This window comes from Papaver somniferum, unplaced genomic scaffold (assembly GCF_003573695.1).
Source record: "Papaver somniferum cultivar HN1 unplaced genomic scaffold, ASM357369v1 unplaced-scaffold_107, whole genome shotgun sequence".
NCBI lineage: Eukaryota > Viridiplantae > Streptophyta > Magnoliopsida > Ranunculales > Papaveraceae > Papaver > Papaver somniferum.
In genome coordinates, this window is record NW_020619603.1 from 9452196 (window position 1) to 9476621 (window position 24426).

At 37.2% G+C, this 24426-nt stretch overlaps 1 protein-coding gene across 1 annotated transcript; it reads left to right on the top strand.

Moving 5' to 3' along the window:
- The first annotated feature begins 329 nt into the window (after positions 1-329).
- On the top strand, positions 330-1918 carry LOC113327792 (3'-hydroxy-N-methyl-(S)-coclaurine 4'-O-methyltransferase 1). The gene is made up of 2 exons (XM_026574923.1): positions 330-1150; positions 1237-1918. The coding sequence occupies exons 1-2, from the start codon at positions 380-382 to the stop codon at positions 1528-1530; spliced, it is 1065 nt and encodes a 354-aa protein (XP_026430708.1). The 5' UTR covers positions 330-379; the 3' UTR covers positions 1531-1918.
- The last annotated feature ends 22508 nt before the right edge of the window (positions 1919-24426 follow it).

Consider the following 24426-nt stretch of genomic DNA (forward strand, 5'->3'; position numbering starts at 1 on the left):
AAGCACAATTTACCCTGAAGAAACCCCCCTATATAATTCTCCGTCGCTGCACAACTGCACCAAGCACAAATAAACTTTCCAAAGAATTTTCTGATATACGTATGAATAGCACGGCTAGCTCTATAAAACCAGATACAATAATATCATTGGTGACAAGAATTATTCCCACGTGGTTCTTGCTTTTGTATCATGGGCTGATAAGCCCCAGAGTAAACAACTTTATTACCGACCTAGTCTTAGGATGGTGCACCAACCTGTTAGCCAGCCTTTTGCTGCACTTATAAATACATCATAACCTTGGAAGATATTTCGAAACACACACACCCAAAACAAACGTAGTCTTCTTCTCAATTAAGAAATATTCTACAAACATCATATTATGGGTAGTAGTATAGATGCTGAAACACATGAAGTTGACATCAAAGATCAAGCTCAATTATGGAATATAATCTATGGTTATGCTGATTCTCTTGTTCTTCGTTGCACAGTAGAGATTGGAATCGCAGATATTATCAAAAACAATAATGGGTCAATCACACTTTCAGAGCTTGTATCGAAACTACCACTTTCAAATGTGAATTCTGATAATTTGTACAGACTTCTAAGATACTTAGTACACCTGAATATCTTAGGACAACAAACTTGTGCTGCTGGAGTTGATAGGGTTTACTCACTTAAACCAGTTGGCACATTATTATTAAAAGATTCTGAAAGAAGCATGGCACCAGTAATATTAGGCCTGTCACAAAAAGATTTCTTGTTTGTATGGAATTTCGTGAAAGAAGGATTAGGCACTGGAAGTACAACAGCATTTGAGAAAGCAATGGGAATGGATATGTGGAAGTATTTAGAAGTTAATCCTAATCAAAGTCAGTTGTTTGATGAAGGGCAAGCTGGAGAAACAAGACTTTTAACTAAAACTCTACTTGTAGATTGTAGAGATACTTTTCAAGGTATGGATTCGCTTGTTGATGTTGGTGGAGGAAACGGTACGACAATTAAGGCAATCCATGAAGCTTTTCCTCATATTAAATGTACGCTTTATGATCTTCCTCATGTTATTGCTAACTCTGATGATCACCCTAACATCCTAAAAGTTCCCGGTGATATGTTCATGTCTGTTCCAAGTGCTCAAGTTCTCTTACTCAAGGTGAGAATTCTAACTTAATTTCTAACTACTCTTTTACAGGTGACTTTTTCTAAAGAACGGATGTTTTTTTTTCAATTGTGAAACAGTGCGTCTTGCATGACTGGACTGATGAACACTGCGTCAACATTCTAAAGAAATGCAAAGAAGCAATCCCGAAAGAGACAGGGAAAGTGATCATAGTGGATGTAGCACTTGAAGAAGAATCTGAACATGAACTTACAAAGGCAAGATTGATTCTTGATATTGATATGTTGGTGAATACAGGTGGTAGAGAGAGAACTGCAGAGGATTGGGAAAATTTGCTCAAACGTGCAGGCTTTCGGTCTCATAAGATCAGACCGATTCGCGCTATTCAGTCTGTCATTGAAGCTTTCCCATAGTAAAAGCTCTAAGGAGTACTTTGCTCTTATGAACAATAAGTCATCTTCACTTGAGGAGATGTTCCCTATTTCCTTCGTTTGTTTCTTTTCGCTTGTGATAAGCATGTTAATTTCCCTATTTCCTGTTTTCGTTTCTTTTCCCTTGTGATAAGCTCCGGTGCATGCTGTTTTTCTTTCTCCGGTTAAATTAGACCGTTGTTTCTGTTGTTCATTTGGTTTCTGCTCTTATTGTAATTGGAAACTGTATTCTCCTGTGCAGTTCAGCAAATACTATAGTATTTGGGTGTGAAAATGAATCAATTCAGCAAATACTATAGGAAAAAAAAAGAGTTTTAATATGTTTTTATAGTCTTGGTTTGGAATAATAGTAGATAAATGTTGATCATGAGCTTCCGTGTATTACCTATTTTTGGTTGGAACAACCCTGAACCACCCCCAGTTTTGTCCCTGTCGCAAGGGGACATCGACATCCAGATGATCTAAATTTACACAGCAGCGGAGAATCTTGTTACCATCATTCTAATATTAAAAAAAATTCGATCATGATGATCTAATTCAGATGGCCACCTTTTTTTTGGCTACAACTGCGTACCACATTTTACTTTGCAAGTCGGGGTCGGGTCATATTTCCATTTATGTTTATGTTTCTTTTCACCCTTCAATCAATACACCGCTCCATTTTCAGCTTTTGGACTTTGATGCATTTTTGGAACATGAACTATTATTACTTTTGAACCATATTTATCAAAACATGTTTTGGCATTTCCAATAATATTTCAATGGAAACGTGATATTGTCCCCGTGATTTTACTTCAAGGGAGCTATCAAACGTGTTGGGCCTCCCAAAAATACATCAAAAGTGCGTGACAAGAAACGAAGCCACATCAGTTAAAAAGTGATTGATCAAGATATCAATTAGGTCATATGTGATATGTCCCCTCCATTTACGTATGTTTTCTTTTTCAACCTTCAATAAGAACCGCTCCATTTATGTACACTTTTTTTGATCGACGCAGTGTTGGAACAAGATTTTTTCCTTTTATATATTTTTAACTCACATGGTACTTTGCAGGTTATGCGATGTCCCCTTCAGTACAGTGCTCCCCATACGGAACAAGATTTTTTCTTGGACTATGATTGATGCAGTTATGGAACAAGATTTTTTCTTTTTATGGCAATTATATCTATTCACCTAGTTAGGCTCACGTATTCAAGGGCCCTATCATACTTGGTCAAAAGTATTGGGCCTCCCAGCAATATAAAGAGACGATTCATGTCAATAATCAGCAAGTGCTTGAAATTTTGTAATTGCTGATTGTAAACTAGTCTATGAATCTATGATGAATGTGTGGATAAAGATCCTAACAAAGAAAAAGTGATTGGTCGGGATATCAATTACATGCAGCTTTACCTTTATCGTTAGATACGATCCAATTTTAGCAAAAAAAAAAAAAAAAAAAAAAATGGATAGACGATAGGTCTGGGCCAATCTGACTAGAAAAAAATATTTTAGGAGAGACAAAATTATAATAGAGGATGAAAATAAGTGAATAGGGGGTATTTTTTTTCTTTTAATATTATCTAGATCTGAGTTCGCGAACCTACATCGCATTTAAACCCTATGTCTTTCATATGCGTTCATAAAATTTCCACTTAAGTTCACGGACCTACAAAATTGATTGGATACCTAATACGTTATTGGCTTTGGGCACTGTTAGAGGGAAAAGAACTTGTACGGGAAAATCAATAACAACGAAATAAGGTTTCTACCGGTAAATTCATGTCCTTAGATTGGTTTCAATTTAAACACTGAAAATAGAGAAAATATTTATATAGCCTTTTTGAGGAAAAAAATCACATATCTAAGCCTTAAACAGAAATTCGGATAAGCTTGGGTTTAATTTTTTGTGGGTTTTCATTTATGAGATGAGCATGTTAACACAAGACTCTGTTGGAATAACCTAGGACTACCGTACTGTTTATAGTCCGTGTATGTACTGCTGTATAATGTAGTTTACTTTCCTAAAGGTGCAATCCATGTATTCTTGATTAATATATATATAGTTATCTCAAACCCAGTCTAGGGTTAAGAGAGTTCATACAACTTTATGGTATAGAGCCATTAGGGCTGTCTTTCCCCTCTTTTTTTCCTCTTCTCTAGCAACCCTAATAACCATGTCTACAGAATCATCTTCTACTTCCGCTATCATCTCTTCCTCTGTTTCTCCAACTTCTTCTTATCTGAAACTTAAAACTTCCTACATCTCTTTTAAGCTTGATGAAACCAATTATATTCGGTGTCAAGGTAGTTCCCATCCCACGCTCTCATGACATCTACAGTCATGTAGATCCAACTATTGAATCTCCGTCTCCTCTTCTTCCTGGTTCATCTGCTGAAGAACCTCTTCCAAACCCTAAGTATCTCCCCTGGTTTCAAGTTGATACACACCTTCTTAGCTGGCTCCAAGATACTCTAACTCAATCAGTCTTTGCCGATATCCTTGACTTCACCTCTTCACGAGAACTCTGGCAATACCTAGCTAATACCTATGTTGCCCCAACTGCTGCTCGTTCTCTTCAAATTCGTCATCAGCTACAAACCCTTCAGAGAGACAATCTTTCTATCTCTGCATACCTTGATAAACTCACCTCCATTAGAGACTCTCTTTTAACATCATCTGCTCCATTTAGTGATGTTCAACTCGTTCTTAATACTCTTCGAGGTCTAGGGCCTGATTACCAAGCTTTCTCAACATCTATTAAAACTTCTTCTGCTCTCCCCTCTTTCCCTGAGTTGAAGCCGTTAATTCTCAACCATGAAATCCTCCTTACTCAATACAATCAACCCATACCAGACTCTACTCCTTCCACTGCCTTTTACGGTTCTACTTTTTCATCTTTTTCTTCCTCGAACTTTTCCCCCTCTCGGTTTTCGAACAACTCAGGCCGTGGAGGTAATAACTCTTACGGAGGTGGTTGTGGTGGTAACAATGGTCGTGGTTATCGTGGTGGTGGTCGTGGTACTGGTGGTCGGTCCATGTAAACCTGTTTCCTTTCCTTAGCGTGTCAAAAAATGCTTTGCATTTATTTGATGACCTTGATATGAATCTTCCCATGGAAGCTAAAATTCTGTTTAGCTTTTGTACTCCTTTTAGCGTTTGCGGGGATGGCATCTCCATTATTTCTCTGACCCTTTCAGGGTCAACTTCAGTTCCTCGTTTGGTTACCAAGTAACCCAAGAATTTTCCTGAGGTGACTCCGAAGGTGCATTTGTCCGGGTTCACTTTCATGTGGTAGTTCCTCATGGCTTCAAATATTTCCCATATATCTGAGAGATGGTTTTTTGCTTCTTTGCTTTTGACGAGAATGTTGTCTACGTAAACCTCCAATATCTTGCCTATCCATGGCTTGAAGATTTTGTCTACTAATCGTTGGTATGTTGCCCCCGCGTTATTTAGTCCAAAAGGCATCCTTGTGTAGCAATACAAGCCTCGTGGGGTAAAGAACGCAGTATGCTCCTGATCTTCTTCTGCAAGGGATATTTGGTTGTATCATGAGTATCCATCCAAGAAAGATAGCCTTTGGTGTCCTTCGGTTGCGCTGACCAGTTGGTCAATATTTGGCAGTGGGTAACTATCTTTGGGGCACGCTTTGTTAAAATTGCTAAAATCTATACAGATGCGTACACCTCCGTTCTTCTTTGGAACAATGACTATGTTGGATATCCATGTGGGATATTTGACTTCTCGTATGAATTCATCTTTAAGTAGCTTTTGCAATTCCTTTTCTACCCCGTGATGGTAAATGTCCGCCACCTTCGGTATGCGTTGTTTGAAAGGTGATATCTCCGGTTTGAGACGAAGGTGGTGTGAGACCAAATTCGGATCGATTCCTGGTATGTCCTCCATTTACCATGCAAAGATATTCGCGTAGTCTTTTAGTAGCCTTTGCAATTGCACTTCTTCTTCTTCTTCAAGTAAAGTCCCGATGTTAATATCTTTGGCTCTGCCTCCGTTCCGATGTTGACTTTCTTTGTTGGTTCTATCGTTGAGCAGAATGGAGGAGTGCTTTTCTGTAATTGTCATTTGGCGGAGACATCTGCGCCTGGAGTGGCGGAGGTGCTGGTCTCCGGTGCTGAGGGGGCTACGTTCTGCACTTCCTTGGTATTTTCCTTGCGTCTCTTTCTTTCATGTTGTTGAGCAGCAGTTCTTTCTTCGTTGAGCATGTTTTCCGCTAAGTTGCATAGCCTTGCGTCCTGCCGGTCGCCTTTGATTTCCATTTCTCCCATGGGTGTAGGAAAACGTAGGTATTGGTGATACGTCGAAGTTGTGCCCCGTAATCTATGGACCCACAGGCTTCCCATGATTACAGTGTAGGGCGAAGGTGCGTCGACTATACAGAAGTGTGTATTGGTTACTAAGGGTCCTACGTGTACCTGCAAGACGATTTCTCCCTTTGGTCTAGAGACTGCTCCGTTAAAACCATATATATTGCAAGTGGAAGAATCCTTTTTCTATGCTTTCAAACCCATTCATATGTAGGGTTCATAAAATAACACATTTAACGAACTGCCCCCATCTATGAGGACCTTCGCAACATTCCATCTATGTATTGGAAGAGTCATCACTAATGGATCGTTGTGCATTTCAACCTCCTGGATGATGTCCTTTGTTGAGAAGGTTAACGGCGTGACCATCCATTCCTCCCAAGTACTAGTGGTTGGTCCACTTAGCTTGAACACTTCATGGGATTCAATCTTCTTCCTGTTTCGAGCTAACTCGAGTATGTCTTCGAGTACTTCTTCTTGTCTTCCACTAGAGAAAGTGAGCATGTTGATGTATTTGCCGTCTTGAGGTAGTTATACCCTTTTCTTCGAATTCTCCTCAGACTCTGCTTGCTGGAGTAGTACGTACTCCGTGAATTTACCTTCATCAATGAATCTTTATATTACATTGCATAGGTGGTAGCATGCATCGGTGGGGTGTCTGTAGTACTGGTGGTACGCACAATACTCCTTAGATTCCTTCGTCTTTTCTGGCTGCTTTCCCCTAGTATTAGGGTAAGGAAAGCCTGGATTTGCTCCCTCCTTGCTTAGGATGTGAGAGAAAGTTGTATTCAACTTTGTGTAGACTTTATCCGTAAATTCTTCTCTGACTTTTCCTCTTTTTCCGTCTCCGTATTTGGATCGTTTGTCTTGAGAGATGGTCCTTCCCCCGGTTTCTCTTTGTCGCTTAGGTATCTCCGGAATTGGTTCCAGAGAGTTGGTTCGTTGTGGATATGTTGTTGTCTTTGCTTGTGCCCTGGGGTTGTCCTTCTGGATTTCTTAGATCCTGATGTAACGGTCATGGACAACCCTGAGCTCGCCATCGGAATCGAGGGCTCTGTTGTGAAGCTCCACAAAGATAGCTGAGGTTCTATCGAGCCCGTACTTATAGCAGTTTATGCTAATCTCTGGATTGACTTTGCCAATTGCTTGGCATGTCTTTTTCCACCTATCTGTGTACTACATCAGTGCCTCCCTGGGTCCGATAGCTAAAGAAAATAACCTAGATAACCCTGCCTTTGTTTATTTGTTGTATATGTATGTCTCCAAGAACACCGTAAACAATTGCTCGAAGCAGTCAATGGAGTTTGCTGGTAAGTTGTCATACCATGTTAGTGCTGATCCCGTTAAGCTTGTTGGGAAGTACCTGCAAAGTACTACTTCATTTCTTTCCCAATTGGCAAGGACACAAGTGTAATACCGCAGATGGGCTGCGTGATCTGAGGTACCGTTGTATGCTTGGGACGTAGGTACTGGGCATTTCGGAGGGATTGTTTCCCTCAAAATGCAAAAAGATAGTGGTGACGTGGTTGCCTCTTGTAGTACTTCTTCCAGTCTTGCGCCCGCGTGCCCATTTTAGGCCTTGGATCTCCTTCCGCATTTTCTCCATTTGCTCCATGACCATGCTCACATTGTGAGCATCTTTGGACAGTGCTTCGTCGTAGTAGCTTTGGGTGGGCTTGTATGTTGAATCCGTATCTTCTGGATCCTGGTGCGCTTTCCTTGCTCCCTTAGGTGGATTCTTCTTTGGTGGGTTGAGATCCACCCTTCGTCTTCTTGAGATAGCTCCGTTTTCACGCCTCTTTTGCGGAGGGTGAGTTTGGGAACCTTCGATTTGTATGTATAGCATACCTTTGAGATTCTGGTTCTCCTGGGACATCTCGTGCATTGCATCTTCAGTTTCCTTGTTACGGAGTAACAAAGATGCTATTTTTGCTACCATTTGGTCTTCGTTGTGGGCTCCACCTCCATGAGGAGTGTTGTCGGCTGGATCTTCAGAGTTTTCCACTCCTTCCTCTACAATTGGCGCGTCTGGATCTACCTGAATGGGAGTTAGGTTTCCCAACCCTCGTCCCGTTAGGGCTAAGGTTCTGGTAACCCTACGTTGGCTGCAGGTCGCTTTGTAGTTGTAGCGTGCTCCGGTAAGGGCATGTAGTAGATTGGTTGAGCTCACGATGTTCCCCCATTCCTTCGGCAGGAATAGGCGGTTTGTTATCAACTGTTTTTCTTGCTATTTCGCTTTGTCCGTCCTCCGCTTCATTCCTTTGGTTTGTTTGAAACAGCTTTTGGGATCCTGTGGTCAGCTGGTTTCTGCATCCCTTCGGCTTTGTTGATCCTGTGGTCAGAGAAAAATCGAAAAGACCTGCTACTTGGGTACCTTCGTTAAAAGTATCTATCAATGCTCTGACACAAAAGACTGTTAAGCAGCTTTTTCAGAAAAAGGACTGAAATAATGTTTTTGACAGACGGGTGTTAAATGCTAATGACGCCCTTGGAAAATACAACCTTAAAACGTCGAAAACCAATGAAAAAGGGGTGTCAGATCTTGCGAAAAACAAGGTTATTAAATGCTTAAGAAGATCTTTTATCCTTAAAATTCGAATGAGATTCCTCTGTCAGTCAAAGGTTCTCAGATCTGTAATATGCTCAGTTTAAGAAGGGTTGTTTTAGTATAAAACAAATATTTTGGCGTTTTGTGAGTATGTTTTTTGAAAGATTTATTGTGGATCTGTAATGACGCACGTTTTTAGAGGGTATGAACTCCAAAACATACACAAATAATGGATGAACGAATCACTAGAGAGTGAGATTCATCGGTTACACACAGATCCCTTCGTTTCAGAAGATGTATAAGTAAAATGTAAAAGTGTGCCTGAACTCAGGTTCGTGAGCGAAGCATGGTGGGCGCCAAACTGTGACACCTCGTTTTCCCGTAGTCAACATAATGTGTACAGCTCAGAGGATATGATACCATGAAGTATTGATACCTCTGTTGAACTGATAAAGCTAAGTAATAAATGATATCTAAGATCACAATAATAACGAAGAACATAGAAATAAGTAAAAGCTTCTAAGTTATCATGAGACACAAGATATAACGTGGTTCGACATTTGTCTACGTCCACGGGGTAATGAGAGATTGTATTGTATTAAGTTTGTGGTGGTTGCAAAGATCTTAAATGCTTCCCAAAGTAATAGAGAGAACTCAAGTAAGAGTAAATACTTAAGTTCTAAACATTAAAGAGGTATAAGCTTAAGACTAGATCTTCTCTCCTCGAAATTGAATGCCCCTAGTTTGTTGGTGAGACTCGGTATTTATAGCCCCTTCTGCTCCTGGTATATCTTTGCTGCCTCTGGGTCCATCGTCCGCTGATATAACTTTCGTACCAGTGGTACCTTCGTCCACCGCGCAATTCTCCAGTCGTATCTTGCCACCTCAGCTGGCCCACGTTCCTTCGGGAACTACCCAACCTTAGTAAAGGTTGTACCTTCGTTCACCGCCAGCTTCCGCCAATTAGGTTCTGCCACGCCTTCTCTCTCCACGTGCCTTGATTCATGTGTTTAGATAAGATATTAGAGCACTTAATGCTAATTGGATGCATCATCTACCTTTGTTCCCTTGCCAGCTGACCCTATGTAGACTAGACTTTTTCCTTATTTATCATGGCCGTTCACGTCCACTTTCTTGGGATGAGATAAAGTAGATCTGCGGAGGTATCCCTCGTTACTCAGGCTCCTCTGTTTTAGCGAAGGCTATACAGTTAGATATGTATGCGGCCACTAATATCGTGACACGTGCTCCACAGAATATTGGTATTCAAACTGCGACTTCAAAGCGCATACGGGATTGACTTGTCCCCATTGATTCAATCATTCGTATGAGGCTCATGACCTTCTTCAGTTGTTTGCTGCAATGCAACTTCAGGCTACGCCCTTTTATCAACATTAGTATGCTGATACAGGTGCTACAAACCACATGACATCTGATCCTAACCTGCTCACTACACCGGTTGCATACTCTGGTTCCAATCATGTTATGGTTGGTAATGGTAATCTTATGCCCATTGCTTCTACTGGCACAACTTTAATCAAAACACCACATAGTTCTATCTCCTTAGATAGAGTATTTCATGTACCGTTAATTGTAAAAAATCTTATTTTTGTATCTCAGTTAACTCGAGATTATAATGTTTTTGTGTGTTTTCATCGATTCGGTTTCTCTGTTAAGGATCGACAAACAGGGAAACTCCTTCTCATCGGTCCCAGTGATGGTGGTCTTTATTACATTCACCCTGCCACTTCTTCCACATCTCTTCCATCAGTTGCTTCTCATGGTCATGTTGCAACTCTTTCCTCCTCTCAGTTGTGGCATCTTCGTCTTGGTCATCTTCACAATAGAAGTCTCTCCAGTTTAGCTGCTCAAAAATTAGTTTCTATTCCTTCTGTCATAAGGCATACTTTATGTAATAGTTGTGCTTGTGCTAAGCATCATAGGCTACCCTTTTCTTTATCCAATTCAGTTAGTGATGGTGTACTCTTTAAGGTTCATAGTGACTTATGGGGTCCCTCTCCAGTTATCTCTAATTCTGGATTTCTCTATTTTCTTCTTATTGTGGATGATTTTTCCAGATTTACATGGATATATTTTTTGCACAACAAATTTTAAGTTTTCAACTGTGTTAAGGCTTTTAAAGCTCAATCTGAAAATCGTTTTTCCAAAAGTTTAAAGATTATTCAGAGTGATGGTGGTGGAGAACATATCTCTCATTCTTTGCGAGATTTTTTTGCTTCTCATGGTGTTTTACATCAATTTTCTTGTCCTCACACTCCACAACAAAATGGTGTGTCTGAACACAAGATTCGTCATATTTTTGAAACAAGACTTGCTCTTCTTCATCACAGTCATATGCCTAAGTCTTATAGGTCGGAGGCTTTTGCAACTGCAGTCTATCTTATCAACCGTATGCCTTCTTCTGTTCTGGGTGGTTACTCTCCTTATTTTAAGTTGTACAATCATAAACCTGATTACAACTTCCTCCGTGTATTTGGTTATTTATGTTATCTTCACTTGGTTCCATATAACAAAAACAAATTGGAGTATAAAACTAAGTCGTGTATTTTTCTTGGTTATTCTGATCAACACAAGGGTTACAAGTGCTTTGATTTGGAAGGTAAACGTGTTTATACCTCTCGTCATGTTCTTTTTGACGAGTCATCTTTTCTGTTATCTGTCACCAATCCTTTTTGTTCCTTCTGAGACCAATTCTCTTCTTCCTACTTGGTTTGTTTTGCCATTAGCCACTCTTTTGTCACCATATTCTTCTCCATTATCACCTATTTCATTGATCTCACCTTCCATCATATCCAATACCACAACATCAAGTACTGATTCCTCATATTCTCCATCATCTCCATTGTCTTCGTCTGCTGTCCATTCATCCTCTTCATCTCCTTTGTCTCTACCTTCCACATCGTCATCTACAGCTTCGTCGTCAACTCCTTCCCATTCTCCAGATTCCATTGTTTTTGTTATTCCTATTGTTTCTAATGAGGGTCCTACTCCTCATCCCATGAACACTCGTTTGTGTGATGGTATTCTCAAACCACCTACTCGAATGAATCTTCTCGCTGTTACCAAACATCCAATTGCTTCATGTTTTATTTCTTCCATGAAGGATACTTTTGTTGAATCCAGGTCTTATACTGAAGCTTCCAAAATTCCTCAGTGGCAGGATTCCATGGTAGACGAATATCATGCTCTACGAAATAATGACACTTGGTCATATGTTCTTCGGCAGCCTCATATGAATGTTATCGGTTGTAAATGGGTCTATGGGGTTAAGCACAAGTCAGCTGGAAACACTGATCGTTTCAAGTCTCGTTTAGTTGCTAAGGGGTACACTCAACAGTTTGGCATTGGTTACGAATAAACCTTCAGTCCGGTTATCAAACCTGTTACTATTCGATCGGTTTTAAGCATTGTTGTTTCTTGCTCTTGGCCTATTCGACAGTTGGACGTTAAAAATGCCTTTTTGCATGGTTTTATAGATCAAGAGGTTTACATGTCTCAGCCTCCAGGGTTTGTTGACAAAAGATATCCAAACCATGTTTGTAAACTAAATAAAGCCATATATGGGCTCAAACAAGCTCCCAGAGCTTGGTTTCAGCGGTGCACGTGTTACCTTTCAGAATTGGGCTTTGTTGCTTCTAAGTTTGATGCTTCTCTGTTCGTTCTAAGATATTCTACTGGCGTTGTCCTACTTCTATTATATGTAGACGATATTATTATCACGGGTCTGACTATGGCTTTTTCTCTCATCTGTTAGCAACTCTCAAATAACAGTTCTCTATGACAGATTTGGGTGATTTACATTTTTTTCTTTCTTGGAATTGAGGCACACAAGTCTTCTTCAGGTCTTCACTTATCTCAAACACGCTATACTCTTGATATTCTTCAACGTGTTGATTTATTAACTGTGAAACCAGTTTCCACTCCTGTTGCTACTGGTTCAAAGATGTCAGATCATGAGGGTACTCTATTTCATGATGCTACTTTATATCGTAGTTTGGTGGGTGCATTACAGTATTTGACAATGACTAGGCCGGATATTACTTATGTTGTTAATCAAGTTTGTCAATATATGCATGCTCCTACTGACATTCCTTTTCTAGCGGTCAAGAGAATCCTTCGATATATCAAAGGCACATTAGGTCGTGGTTTATTTTTAAGCCATCATTATCCTTTCAGATTTCTGGGAGTTCTACTCATACGATATATGCATATAGTGATGCTAATTGGGCTGGTAACCCTGATGATCGTCATTCAACTGCTGGTACTTGCGTTTTTGTTGGTCCTAATTTGATCTTTTGGTCCTCCAAGAAACAACCTACGGTTTCTCGTACAAGTACAGAGGCTGAATATCGTGCCTTAGCTCTTGCTCCAGCTGAAGTTATCTGGATATTGTATCTCTTGAATGACTTAGCTGTCTACATAAAGCAACCACCTACTCTGCTATGTCATAATATCAGTGCTACTTACATGGCTTCTAATCCTATCATACATTCTCGTTCCAAACACATTGATATTGATTATCACTTTGTTTGGGAGCGTGTTACTCGAGGTTCTTTGCTTGTTCATTACGTGCCTACTCAACATCAACTTGCATACCTGTTTACCAAAGGACATCTCAAGCCTCGGTTTAATTTTCTTACATCCAAGCTTTCACTTCGGGATGCTCCACGTTCAGCTTGGGGGGGGGGGGGGGGGGGGTTGTTAACACAAGACTCTGTTGGAGTAACCTAGGACTACCGTACTGTCTATAGTCTGTGTATGTACTGATGTATAATGTAGCTTACTTGCTTAAAGGGTAATCCATATATTCTTGATTAATATTTATCTCAAACCCAGTTTATGGTTAAGAGAGTTCATACAACTTTAGAGCATTCATTTTGGAAAAAAAAATAGTTGATTTTTGGCAGATTGAATTTTATTTCAAGAAATCTAGGTTTACCAAAGAAAAGAAAATAAAAAGAAGAGAGGATAGGATTCCTGTGGGACAAAGAGTAAATGAGAAAATTAAATAACTTTTTTTGATAGGTTAATCAATAAAAATATGATGTAACATATTAATAACTACGAGATTTTCTTTTGAAAAGACGAGGGTATCCAAATACACCACAATCTTTTTGTTTCAACTTATAAGTCCGATATATCTTAAGTGACTGTCTATGGACAAAGTCGAGAAAATACAAGTTCAAGATATTCACTTGATAATAGTTGCGGTCTAAAACAGATCTACTACAGGGGACTTTTATTGGCTTCTCTTAAATGTAGCCCACACTTTTGTTAACCATAGTACAAAAAATTTAAGTTAAAATGAAACACCAAAAGTTAAAATGAAAAACCAAATAAGTCTTAATTTTTTTTGCTAGCAATTAAACTTAAATCCTTCATACTCAGAATCAAAATAAACATATGTTTTTTCTTTTCTTAATGGCTTTGGAAATAATTTTATTAAAATGTTTTTGTAGAGATCCGGTTAAAAGATCGGGGTGCCTTTGGCAAGAAAGGAGTTTAAATTTTAGAGAGTTCCAATGGGAATGTCTTAGAATTCAAAATACCTTTAAAATAAGGGGGGTTTACTCATTAAATACTTTTTTGGATTTGTATATATTTAAAAACAGTCATGAAAAATAACAACTTTCAGAGAGTTTTACAGAGTTGGAAAAATACTTGCAGAGTTTTGTAGAGTTGGTCTAATTCTTGTAGAGATTTGTAGAGGTCTAAAAAGTTGTGAAAATAAGATTTCTAGAGAATTGTATAACAACCAAACATGACAAATCTAGAGATTTGTAGAGTTTTATAAAATTTATCATATCTAAAAGAATTCTTGAAAAATCGTCAATTGCAAATTAACACTAATCATAATCTGAAAAACTTTAGCCATCTGAAGATATTTATTTCAACAATAACAAAATCAAAAAAGTTTGATCATATATATATATATATATCCGTTTAGGATATAATTACAAAAATGAGAGAGGGAGAAATGGATCTAGAGTATACATGCAAGTGTTAACATCAACTTGAAATAAAATAAAATAATATCAAAAAAATAAAAGATAATAAATGAAGTTTTAAATTTTTGTAGAAATCTCCCAAAATCTTTCATATTTTGCAAAGTAACACAAACTTTGAACGAGATTTTACAAGTATATAACGAGTAACATATACTTACAAGGAGTTTTCTAAAGTATACAACCAGTAGTACAATACTTTGGAAATCTATTAAAGTCTCTAGAAATCACAAAAAGTATTTATTGAGTAAACCCCGGTAAATTTTATTCATGTGTTTACACTATTTTAGTATTTTTAGCATTTATTTATTTATTTTAAAAAAATACTTAAACATTATATATTTAATATTAAAATATTGAATATTAAAGATATTGTATACATTATAATATAAATAAAATATATTAAATATTTATAATAATAATATTCAAAATATCATTATTATTAGATTAATATTAAAAAACACGGTAATTATTATTATTTATATGAATGAATGAATAAAAAACAAATAAATTATTATTTCAGATAAATCAGTTTCAATAAAATCAATTTTTGAATTTTGATTAAAAGTAATATTTTTAAATAAAATTGATCATTTATTAACATTAATGATGTATTTCTTTTTCTAGACTAGGTGTATCCATTCAAAAAGATGTTGTTGACCAGCTTGTGGCTAGGTTACCTGCCAAAATTTTGTACGATTCTCTTGAATAATTAATTATTATAATTTTAATAATAAAAAATCTATTTTTATATATGAGAAAAATTAGTCTTTATATAATTTTAAAATTGATATAAAAAATTATTTATTGAAAAAATTATACACGTACATAAAAATAATATTATTAAATTAATTAAAAAAATGCCGCAAAGGCTTTTATTAATCATAATCGAAATTAGGTACAATCAAAGTAGTCGAAATCGTTCCTCGGTCCTACTCGGTTGGGGAGCTTGGAGCAAGGAGCAATAAGATCGGATTTGGAAATCGCCAAAAACTCGGTCTAATAATCGGAATCTATTTATTAATAACTTATATATCGCTGCTCATAAGTCATGATTTCTACCTAATTAAAATTAAAACTTTAACACTATCATGTACTTAAGTGAATAATATTGTTATATTCAACGTATTTATCATGTATTTCGAGGTTTTTCTATTTTATAACTCTCGTGCAAGGCCAACTCGGAAAAATCGTCAACTCGTTTTGCTCAAATATCGGTCCAAACCGGATAAATCGGGAGCCTTAATCGCTAAAAATCATAAATGGCTTGGAATCGGAAATCGCCTCGGTCATACACCATGTAGTGATTACTCAGTAAGTGCTCAGCCTTGGAGAGCGATTTTAACTTCACTGGGTACAGTATCGGTGGAGGGTATGGTTGGGAGCCTAGCAATAAGTCGCACCCAAACACCTTCTTGAATAGCTACTCAATCCTTTGAAAAGAGAACTGCCTATCTTATAGTTAGCATCATAGTTAGATAAACAGTTCTTCAATCTATTTAGAAAAACAATAAAATTATCTCCCAACTCACCTAGTGTTGAGAAGGCTAAAACACCAAGGCCATAACCATGAGTTGTGCATTTGTCTAAATACTTGGTGCATTTGTGACTAATAGCAGCAGAAATAACACGTCCCAGTGTGAAACTACAAAGGCCATCGCTCGCAAAAGGTGAGACTCTCGTGACATCAAGGCAAGTTCTTGACCATTCTCCTAATTATATACAAGAATATCTGCATACAAATATGTATACAAAATATGCATACAAAATCATCCAGTAAACCCGCTGGCAGGGGATTCGCGGGTGTTTAGAATTCTTACCTCCCGTTCCAGACGGGGGATGAACAGTTGAAGTCGACTCGGGCCACGACTCCTATGTCATGTACGAACCCGAGGGGCCGAGGCGATATTGTAATCGCCGTCCTTCTCTGCACACAATTTATTTCAAACTAGCCTTCCGTAGGGTTTTTAAAAATAAAATAAAGTCCAATTTCCAAAAATAAAGTCCAAAAAGAAAAAAGGTCCAAAAATAAAAGATTAAAGAAATAAAAACCTTAATTACAGTGTCTAAAAAAATAAAATAAAATTATTTACAAAATCTTCTTTTTCACTCCTTTTGGATTTCTCTTTTCTTTCCTTTTTGGGCTTTGCCTTTCTTTTCAACACTTTCTCCCTTTTCTTTAGCTTAGCTCCAAATCTGAAAGCAAATAAGAAATACCAAAACGCATAAAAAAGAACAAAAATAACAAAAATAAAAAGAAAACCTAAAAACAAATCCGCGTCGGCGGCGCCAAAAATTGATGGAATTTTGAATAGTGGTAAGTAGAGTTGTCGTTCACTCAGACTTGTTGAAATTGTTTTTAGGATTAATAAAGGGAAAACACTAAAAATATACAAATTATGTCACAAGATGAAGAGACACTGAGACGCGGGATTTCACTACTTTTCATATTGTTGTGGTTCAGTCATTAACTCTAGATAATATAGATCAAACAAAAAAAGTTGTGACTCTAGTTATTTGACAAAAATAGATTTCGTAAAATATTATTTCTAAGTTATAAGCATGACGCATCTAAAGTAATTAAAACTAAGCATGCGGCATCTAACAAAATAACAAGTAATTAATAAAAATCATAAAACAATTAAATTTATGAGAAAAGTCAATAAAAGAATTAATTCATTTACCACAATCATGAAAAGTTGCTTCCTCCGTTGTCCCAGTGATGGGGTTTAGCTTCTCATGGTGAAAACACTCTCAAAAGATTTTTTTATTACTCAAAAAGTGCTTACAATGGTGAAAATAATCAAAGCAGCTAGTTTGCAACGCTTTATGAGCGTTACAGACTTGTTGTACAGAACGGGCGTTGCGAACTGAAGATATACGTTACTGATGGACTATTACAGACTTGAAATATACGATCCTAGAAAACGACTGTCCTTAACAGCTAATGTTCTTCATGTTCATCTTCTCTGCAGCAGCAGAAACTCCTCTCTGCAACTCGTGATTTGATCACTCTGTTGCTCTTTGTTCTAACCCCTAACTCTCCATCCCCTTCTATGACAACCCAGCACCTATTTATAACCCAGCAGCAGCAAAATATCACGTAATTACTTCATATAATTCTTCATTACTCGGCATTATCCTTCACGGCCAGTTTAGGAAATAATTCAGATTTTTGATCTCTACACACTTTCTGAAGCTGCCAAATTGCCATATTTAACTCCTTCGTACTCCAAATAGTTGTTAGGGCCTTCCAAACACGAGCAGCACACGTCTAACTCGCTGTAATCCCGTGAATATTTCTTCCATCGTATGTGTTGTCCTGTTTTCTTCTCACGGATTATTTAGCCAAATTCAATCGAACCAAAGACCCATACCAAGCCTTTTAGGCTATATCACGTCCACCCATGAAGTTTCAGCGATTCAGTCTACCTCTAACCCATTCAAAATCTGATCGAAAAATCTGCCAGGAGAGAAACGCTTCTTCCCTCCAAAAACAAAATTCGAAACGAAGAAGATGGCTGCTGTGGAGAAAAATGGGTGATGTGGACAAAAATGGGATACATATAGCCGTGGGTGACACTTAGCAAAAATGGGGGTCTGTATAGCAAATGTCCTCCGGGGTACCCCGAGCAACTTTTTGAGCCGAATTTTCGAACAATATTTATTTCCAAAAAATACCAACAAACATACAAAATAACGTAATAAATACGAAATCGAGTACTAACAATACGAAACATTGAGGACAAATTAGACACATAAATGCTTCTATCAATGATCATTTAAGAATTTCATGTACTGCGACCGAGTATCCGGTCGAAGGAAGACGAGGCATAAAGCTGTTGCGAACAAGCTGTTGTGGCGAAGGATGCTGATGCTATGAAGTACAAGTTGTTGCTGCTGTCAACAATTCTGATGTGCCAAAGATGCGATGTTGTCGAGGTGGTGACATTGTCCCCTCATAGGAGCTCGCGGAAAAAGCATACACACTGACCCCTGTGCATATGATGGATGAAGATCCACTTATGTTGCGTATCATCCTCGGAATATGATGGATGAAGATCCACTTATACTGTTGAGACGCACCTGTGTTGCTGTTGTTGTGGCAAACCCAACCCTGCTGTAAGAATGGAGGCACTGCTGGGACGATGCTGTGATCAGGTTGCCGCCACTAAGTGATGGACGATGTTGCTACTCGATTAAGTTGTCAACCGTCGTTGCTGATGGCCAGGCCCCGATCAACGATGAACAAAGCTGCTGCTAGCTGGTGCTAACAAGTACTTCCAACACGAAGCAATCATGGGGCGAACAAGCCACGAAAAATGATTGTACCAGTACGAAAAGGTAAGGAACATTTTGGTTTGCAGGGACGTTTCTGAATTTCGGTAAAGAATAGGGGCAAGTATTAATACTTTGTGGTAGTATATTCTTCACCAAAATTCTTCCACAAAGAATGCAAAGCCATGTCACGAAGGTGCATGGACGATGATGATGCAAAACCTTGGAACGAAGATGTGCAGCCTTGTGACGAAGGTGCAAAGTCGACGAAGTTGTAAAGCCGACGACGGTGTTAATCCCTGCAGGTTCCATGGGCCATAAGAATTACATAGGGGCTGCAGTTCGTATAATGACGATTATAGTTCAAGTGAATGTTGCAATTGTGTGCGTGCAAAGAACGCAAAAGCTTCTCGACAAGGGGAATTTGAAGGAAACAACTACCGATGCAATGACAAACAAGGTGGAAGTGATATTTCTCAAGGATTGTTCACCAACAACCCTCAAGAAAAGGGGCAAATTGTATACACCATAAAATACCTTGACACGTGGAGGCTGATTAGAAGCTGCAGCTGGATATAAGACTACAGCAGCACGCATCATATCAACCCCAACACAGCTTCAATCCTAAGCTAAGGATAGAAAAGTAATCTGACAAAAGATATTTTTCCTTTATAAACCAAAATGATTAGGTCAAAGAGAGGAGGTCGGCAAAAGAGGGGGTAAGAGAGAAGGTTGAAGAGCCTTGATTCTCTATCTCGAAGGTTGAAGAACCTTCGTTCCCCATCTTTGCTCATTCAATAACTTCTGTGAACTTCTCTAATGGAGTTTCATAACCTTTGTAATCAAACCCAAACTTAATAAAACCGATACTATCATTATCCCGTGGATGTAGGCGATGCCGAACCACGTAAATCATATGTGTTATTGTCTTCCTACTCTTAGCGTACTTTGCATTTTGCTTATGATTCTGTTTACATTTTAATTTGTCTTCTGTTTTGTCATTTGAATCAAATGGTTGTGGCACCAAACAATTGGTGTTCACACACATGAGCCTCTCTATTATTTCTCTTGTCATTTATAGTGGGGGAGAACGGAATCAGACCCAGAAAACCGACAATTTAATTACCCTGCTATGGATGACTCTGACACAGCATTCCACGTTTCCACCAACTATATGTCAAACACTTTTATCGACCATACTCCAATGATAACCACGAAAAAGATGAGCCGTTCCTTAGGCTGAGCGTGGTGGAGGAGGGGAGATACCACTTGTAAAGTGTAGACACGTCAGCGGGAGGAAAGTACTGAGTGGAGTGGTGAGAGGAGGAATTTGAATATGTGCGGGGATTGATTTCTCGCCCATGAGTGTTTTATTTATTTAAAATACTAATGGTGGGCCCAAAATCTATATTAATATATTTTATTAGGGATTTTATTATAATAAAAGACAAAGCGAATATTGCCTCCTCGCTTATCACTTTTTTGGGCGATGATTGAAATCTAGCCCCATTTCTAAATCCCCTCCCACCCCTAGTTAGTAAGTTCTTGAATGATTCGCGAATCATTCGCGAATTTTTCCGTCTCACGAATTTTACCGTCTTATTTGCGTACGTTTGTAATTCCGAATCCAAGACGCGTATTGTGTGGCATTTCCGGATTATTCGCGAATCGTTCACGAATTTTACGTATCCCGAATGATACGTCCGCTTAATTCGCCATAAATTCTTTAGCTTTTACTTTTCAAAGACTCCACTTTTTGGGCTTTACTGCCTCCCGAGCATACACGACCGAATATTAGACGTGTTGTAATTTTTATGAAACAAAAACGAGTGAAGGGATTTGAAGGTGAAGGTGAGAGAGATCTCAAACTCACTAACCAAGCATCTAAACCACCATACGACGTCCTCTTGAATAACTAATGTTGTATATATTATTAATATCATCGTATTAAGTTTGTTTTTTCTTTAAATAACTCACACATATGCATAAAAATTGGTCTATGACCTTATAAATACAAATTATTTGTTATATATAGATACCGAATTTTCAGATCCGAACTCACATTTATAAATCGAATTATACACGTATGTATGCCGTTCCGAATTACTGACGAATCACGTCCCGTTGACCGAATTTTGGACCGAATCTGAATTTTACAAAACCGTATAATACTCGTACGTTTGCCGTTCCGTACGTTTGCCGAATCCCGAATTGCTAACTAGGCTCCACCTTCCTTCATTCGAGCAGGGAGAAATACATTGTATTTCAATTAGACCTTCAGCCACTATGGGATGTCACTATCATCCCCTAGTTTATCACTTTTTACGATGGACCTTTAATTCGAATAAACGGGATGTCACTATCATCCCCTAGTTTATCACTTTTTACGATGGACCTTTAATTCGAATAAACGTGTTTTACCTGGGATCCCACGTGATACCATCCCCATAATATTTATATTTCAAGGGCCATATATATTATCAAAGGTGTTCCATAGTGTTGGGCCGCTAGGTCCTCTCAATAATATACATCAAAAGTGTGGAACAAGGAAACATTCCACACATGGCTTGGACAAATCTGGATGGAGACGAACCATTAATGGATCATTTGGTTACTATTTTCATTAAGTTTAGCTGGATTGGTAATGCAAAATTAATAAAGGCTTTGGAAATAATTTTATTAAAATGTTTTTGTAGAGATCCGGTTAAAAGCTCGGGGTGCCTTTGGCAAGAAAGGAGTTTAAATTTTTTAGAGAGTTCCAGGTGCATTTACTCATTAAATACTTTTTTGGATTTGTATAGATTTAAAAACAGTCATGAAAAATAACAACTTTCAGAAAGTTTTACAGAGTTGGAAAAATACTTGCAGAGTTTTGTAGAGTTGGTCTAATTCTTGTAGAGATTTGTAGAGGTCTAAAAAGTTGTGAAAATAAGATTTCTAGAGAATTGTATAACAACCAAACATGACAAATCTAGAAATTTGTAGAGTTTTATAAAATTTATCATATCTAAAAGAATTCTTGAAAAATCGTTAATTGCAAATTAACACCAATCATAATCTGAAAAACTTTAGCCATCTGGAGATTTTTATTTCAACAATAACAAAATCAAAAAAGTTTGATCATATATATATATATATATATATCCGTTTAGGATATAATTAAAAAAATGAGAGAGGGAGAAATGGATCTAGAGTATAGTGCAAGTGTTAACATCAACTTGAAATAAAATAAAATAATATCAAAAAAATAAAAGATAATAAATGAAGTCTTAAATTTTTGTAGAAGTCTCCCAAAATCTTTCATATTTTGGAAAGTAACACAAACTTTGAACGAGATTTTACAAGTATATAACGAGTAACATATACTTACAAGGAGTTTTCTAAAGTATACAACCAGTAATACAATACTTTGGAAATCTATTAAAGTCTCTAGAAATCACAAAAAGTATTTATTGAGTAAACCCCGGTAAATTTTATTCATGTGTTTACACTATTTTAGTATTTTTAGCATTTATTTATTTAAAAAAAATACTTAAACATTATATATTTAATATTAAAATATTGAATATTAAAGATATTGTATACATTATAATATAAATAAAATATATTAAATATTTACAATAATATTCAGAATATCATTATTATTAGATTAATATTAAAAAACACAGGGTTATTATTATTATTTATATGAATGAACGAATAAAAAACAAATGAATTATTATTTCAAATAAATCAGTTTCAATAAAATCAATTTTTGAATTTTGATTAAAAGTAATATTTTTAAATAAAATTGATCATTTATTAACATTAATGATGTATTTCTTTTTCTAGACTAGGTGTAGTCATTCAAAAAGGTGTTGTTGACCAGCTTGTGGCTAGGTTACCTGCAAAAATTTTGTACGATTCTCTTGAATAATTAATTATTATAATTTTATTAATAAAAAATCTATTTTTATATATGAGAAAAATTAGTCTTTATATAATTTTAAAGTTGATATAAAAAATTATTTATTGGAAAAAAATTATACACGTACATAAAAATAATATTATTAAATGAATAAAAAAATGCCGCAAAGGCTTTTATTAATCATAATCGAAATTAGGTACAATCAAAGTAGTCGAAATCGTTCCTCGGTCCTACTCGGTTGGGGAGCTTGGAGCAAGGAGCAATAAGATCGGATTTGGAAATCGCCAAAAACTCGGTCTAATAATCGGAATCTATTTATTAATAACTTATATATCGCTGCTCATAAGTCATGATTTCTACCTAATTAAAATTAAAACTTTAACACTATCATGTACTTAAGTGAATAATATTGTTATATTCAACGTATTTATCATGTATTTCGAGGTTTTTCTATTTTATAACTCTCGTGCAAGGCCAACTCGGAATAATCGTTAACTCGTTTTGCTCAAATATCGGTCCAAACCGGAGAAATCGGGCGCCTTAATCGCTAAAAATCATAAATGGCTTGGAATCGGAAATCGCCTCGGTCATACACCATGTAGTGATTACTCAGTGAGTGCTCAGCCTTGGAGAGTGATTTTAACTTCACTAGGTACAATATCGGTGGAAGGTAGGGTTGGGAGCCTAGCAATAAATCGCACCCAAACACCTTCTTGAATAGCTACTCAATCCTTTGAAAAACAGAACTGCCTATCTTATAGTTAGCATCATAGTTAGATAAACAGTTCTTCAATCTATTTATAAAAACAATATAATTATCTCCCAACTCACCTAGTGTTGAGAAGGCTAAAACACCAAGGCCATAACCATGAGTTGTGCATTTGTCTAAATACTTGGTGCATTTGCGACTAATAGCAGCAGAAATAACACGTCCCAGTGTGAAACTACAAAGGCCATCGCTCGCAAAAGGTGAGACTCTGGTGACATCAAGGCAAGTGTCTTGACCATTCTCCTAATTATATACAAGAATATCTGCCGGTTTTAAACCCCTTTCATCATCCAAAAAGCCCAATGAGACTTCCTTTCTTGCGGCAACACCAGCTTTGTAACATATATCCGTAACCACACCAAGGACTAGATCATGTCTAAATTTAAGACCAGATTCGCACAATGCATGGCATGGTCGCCACAGATGTCCATGATTCGGCTACAACACGGGCACACACTGTCCTTTGGAAAAATAGGCTCACCCAAACGGTATTGAAGAATAACGCGAAACTCTTGAGGGCCAAGGTTCTGGTTAAGGCCTGCGATGGGGATAGCCATAAGAAAGTCCAGCGCATGGTCCATCTGATTGCTATGCCATAACGAATTAATAAATATAATAATAATAGTTAATATTTTTATCTAAGTTTTATATATATACACATGTGTATATTTGAAAATGGATTATAATACAGTATAAAAGAATATTATTACTAAAAATATTTAAAATATTATTAAATTGATAATAAAAAAAAACTGCATCGGTGTGTCTAGATTGTATTTTTCTTTGCGTACTAGCAACCATGCAGGTTTACAACTTTCCACTGATTTGTTTGATGATCAGTTATTTCAGTACCTGAGATTTATGATCACCAGTTATGGGGCCGGTTTTGGGCATTTGAAATAGTGAATTGCTACTCTCCCTATTAAGGAGTGTGGCCTTGGTATTTGCACTATGGAAGACACCCTTAACTATTGTTACCTTTCCTCCCAGAGCCATACAATTTTAGTACAAAAGGTGATTCTTAGTAACTTATTCTCATCA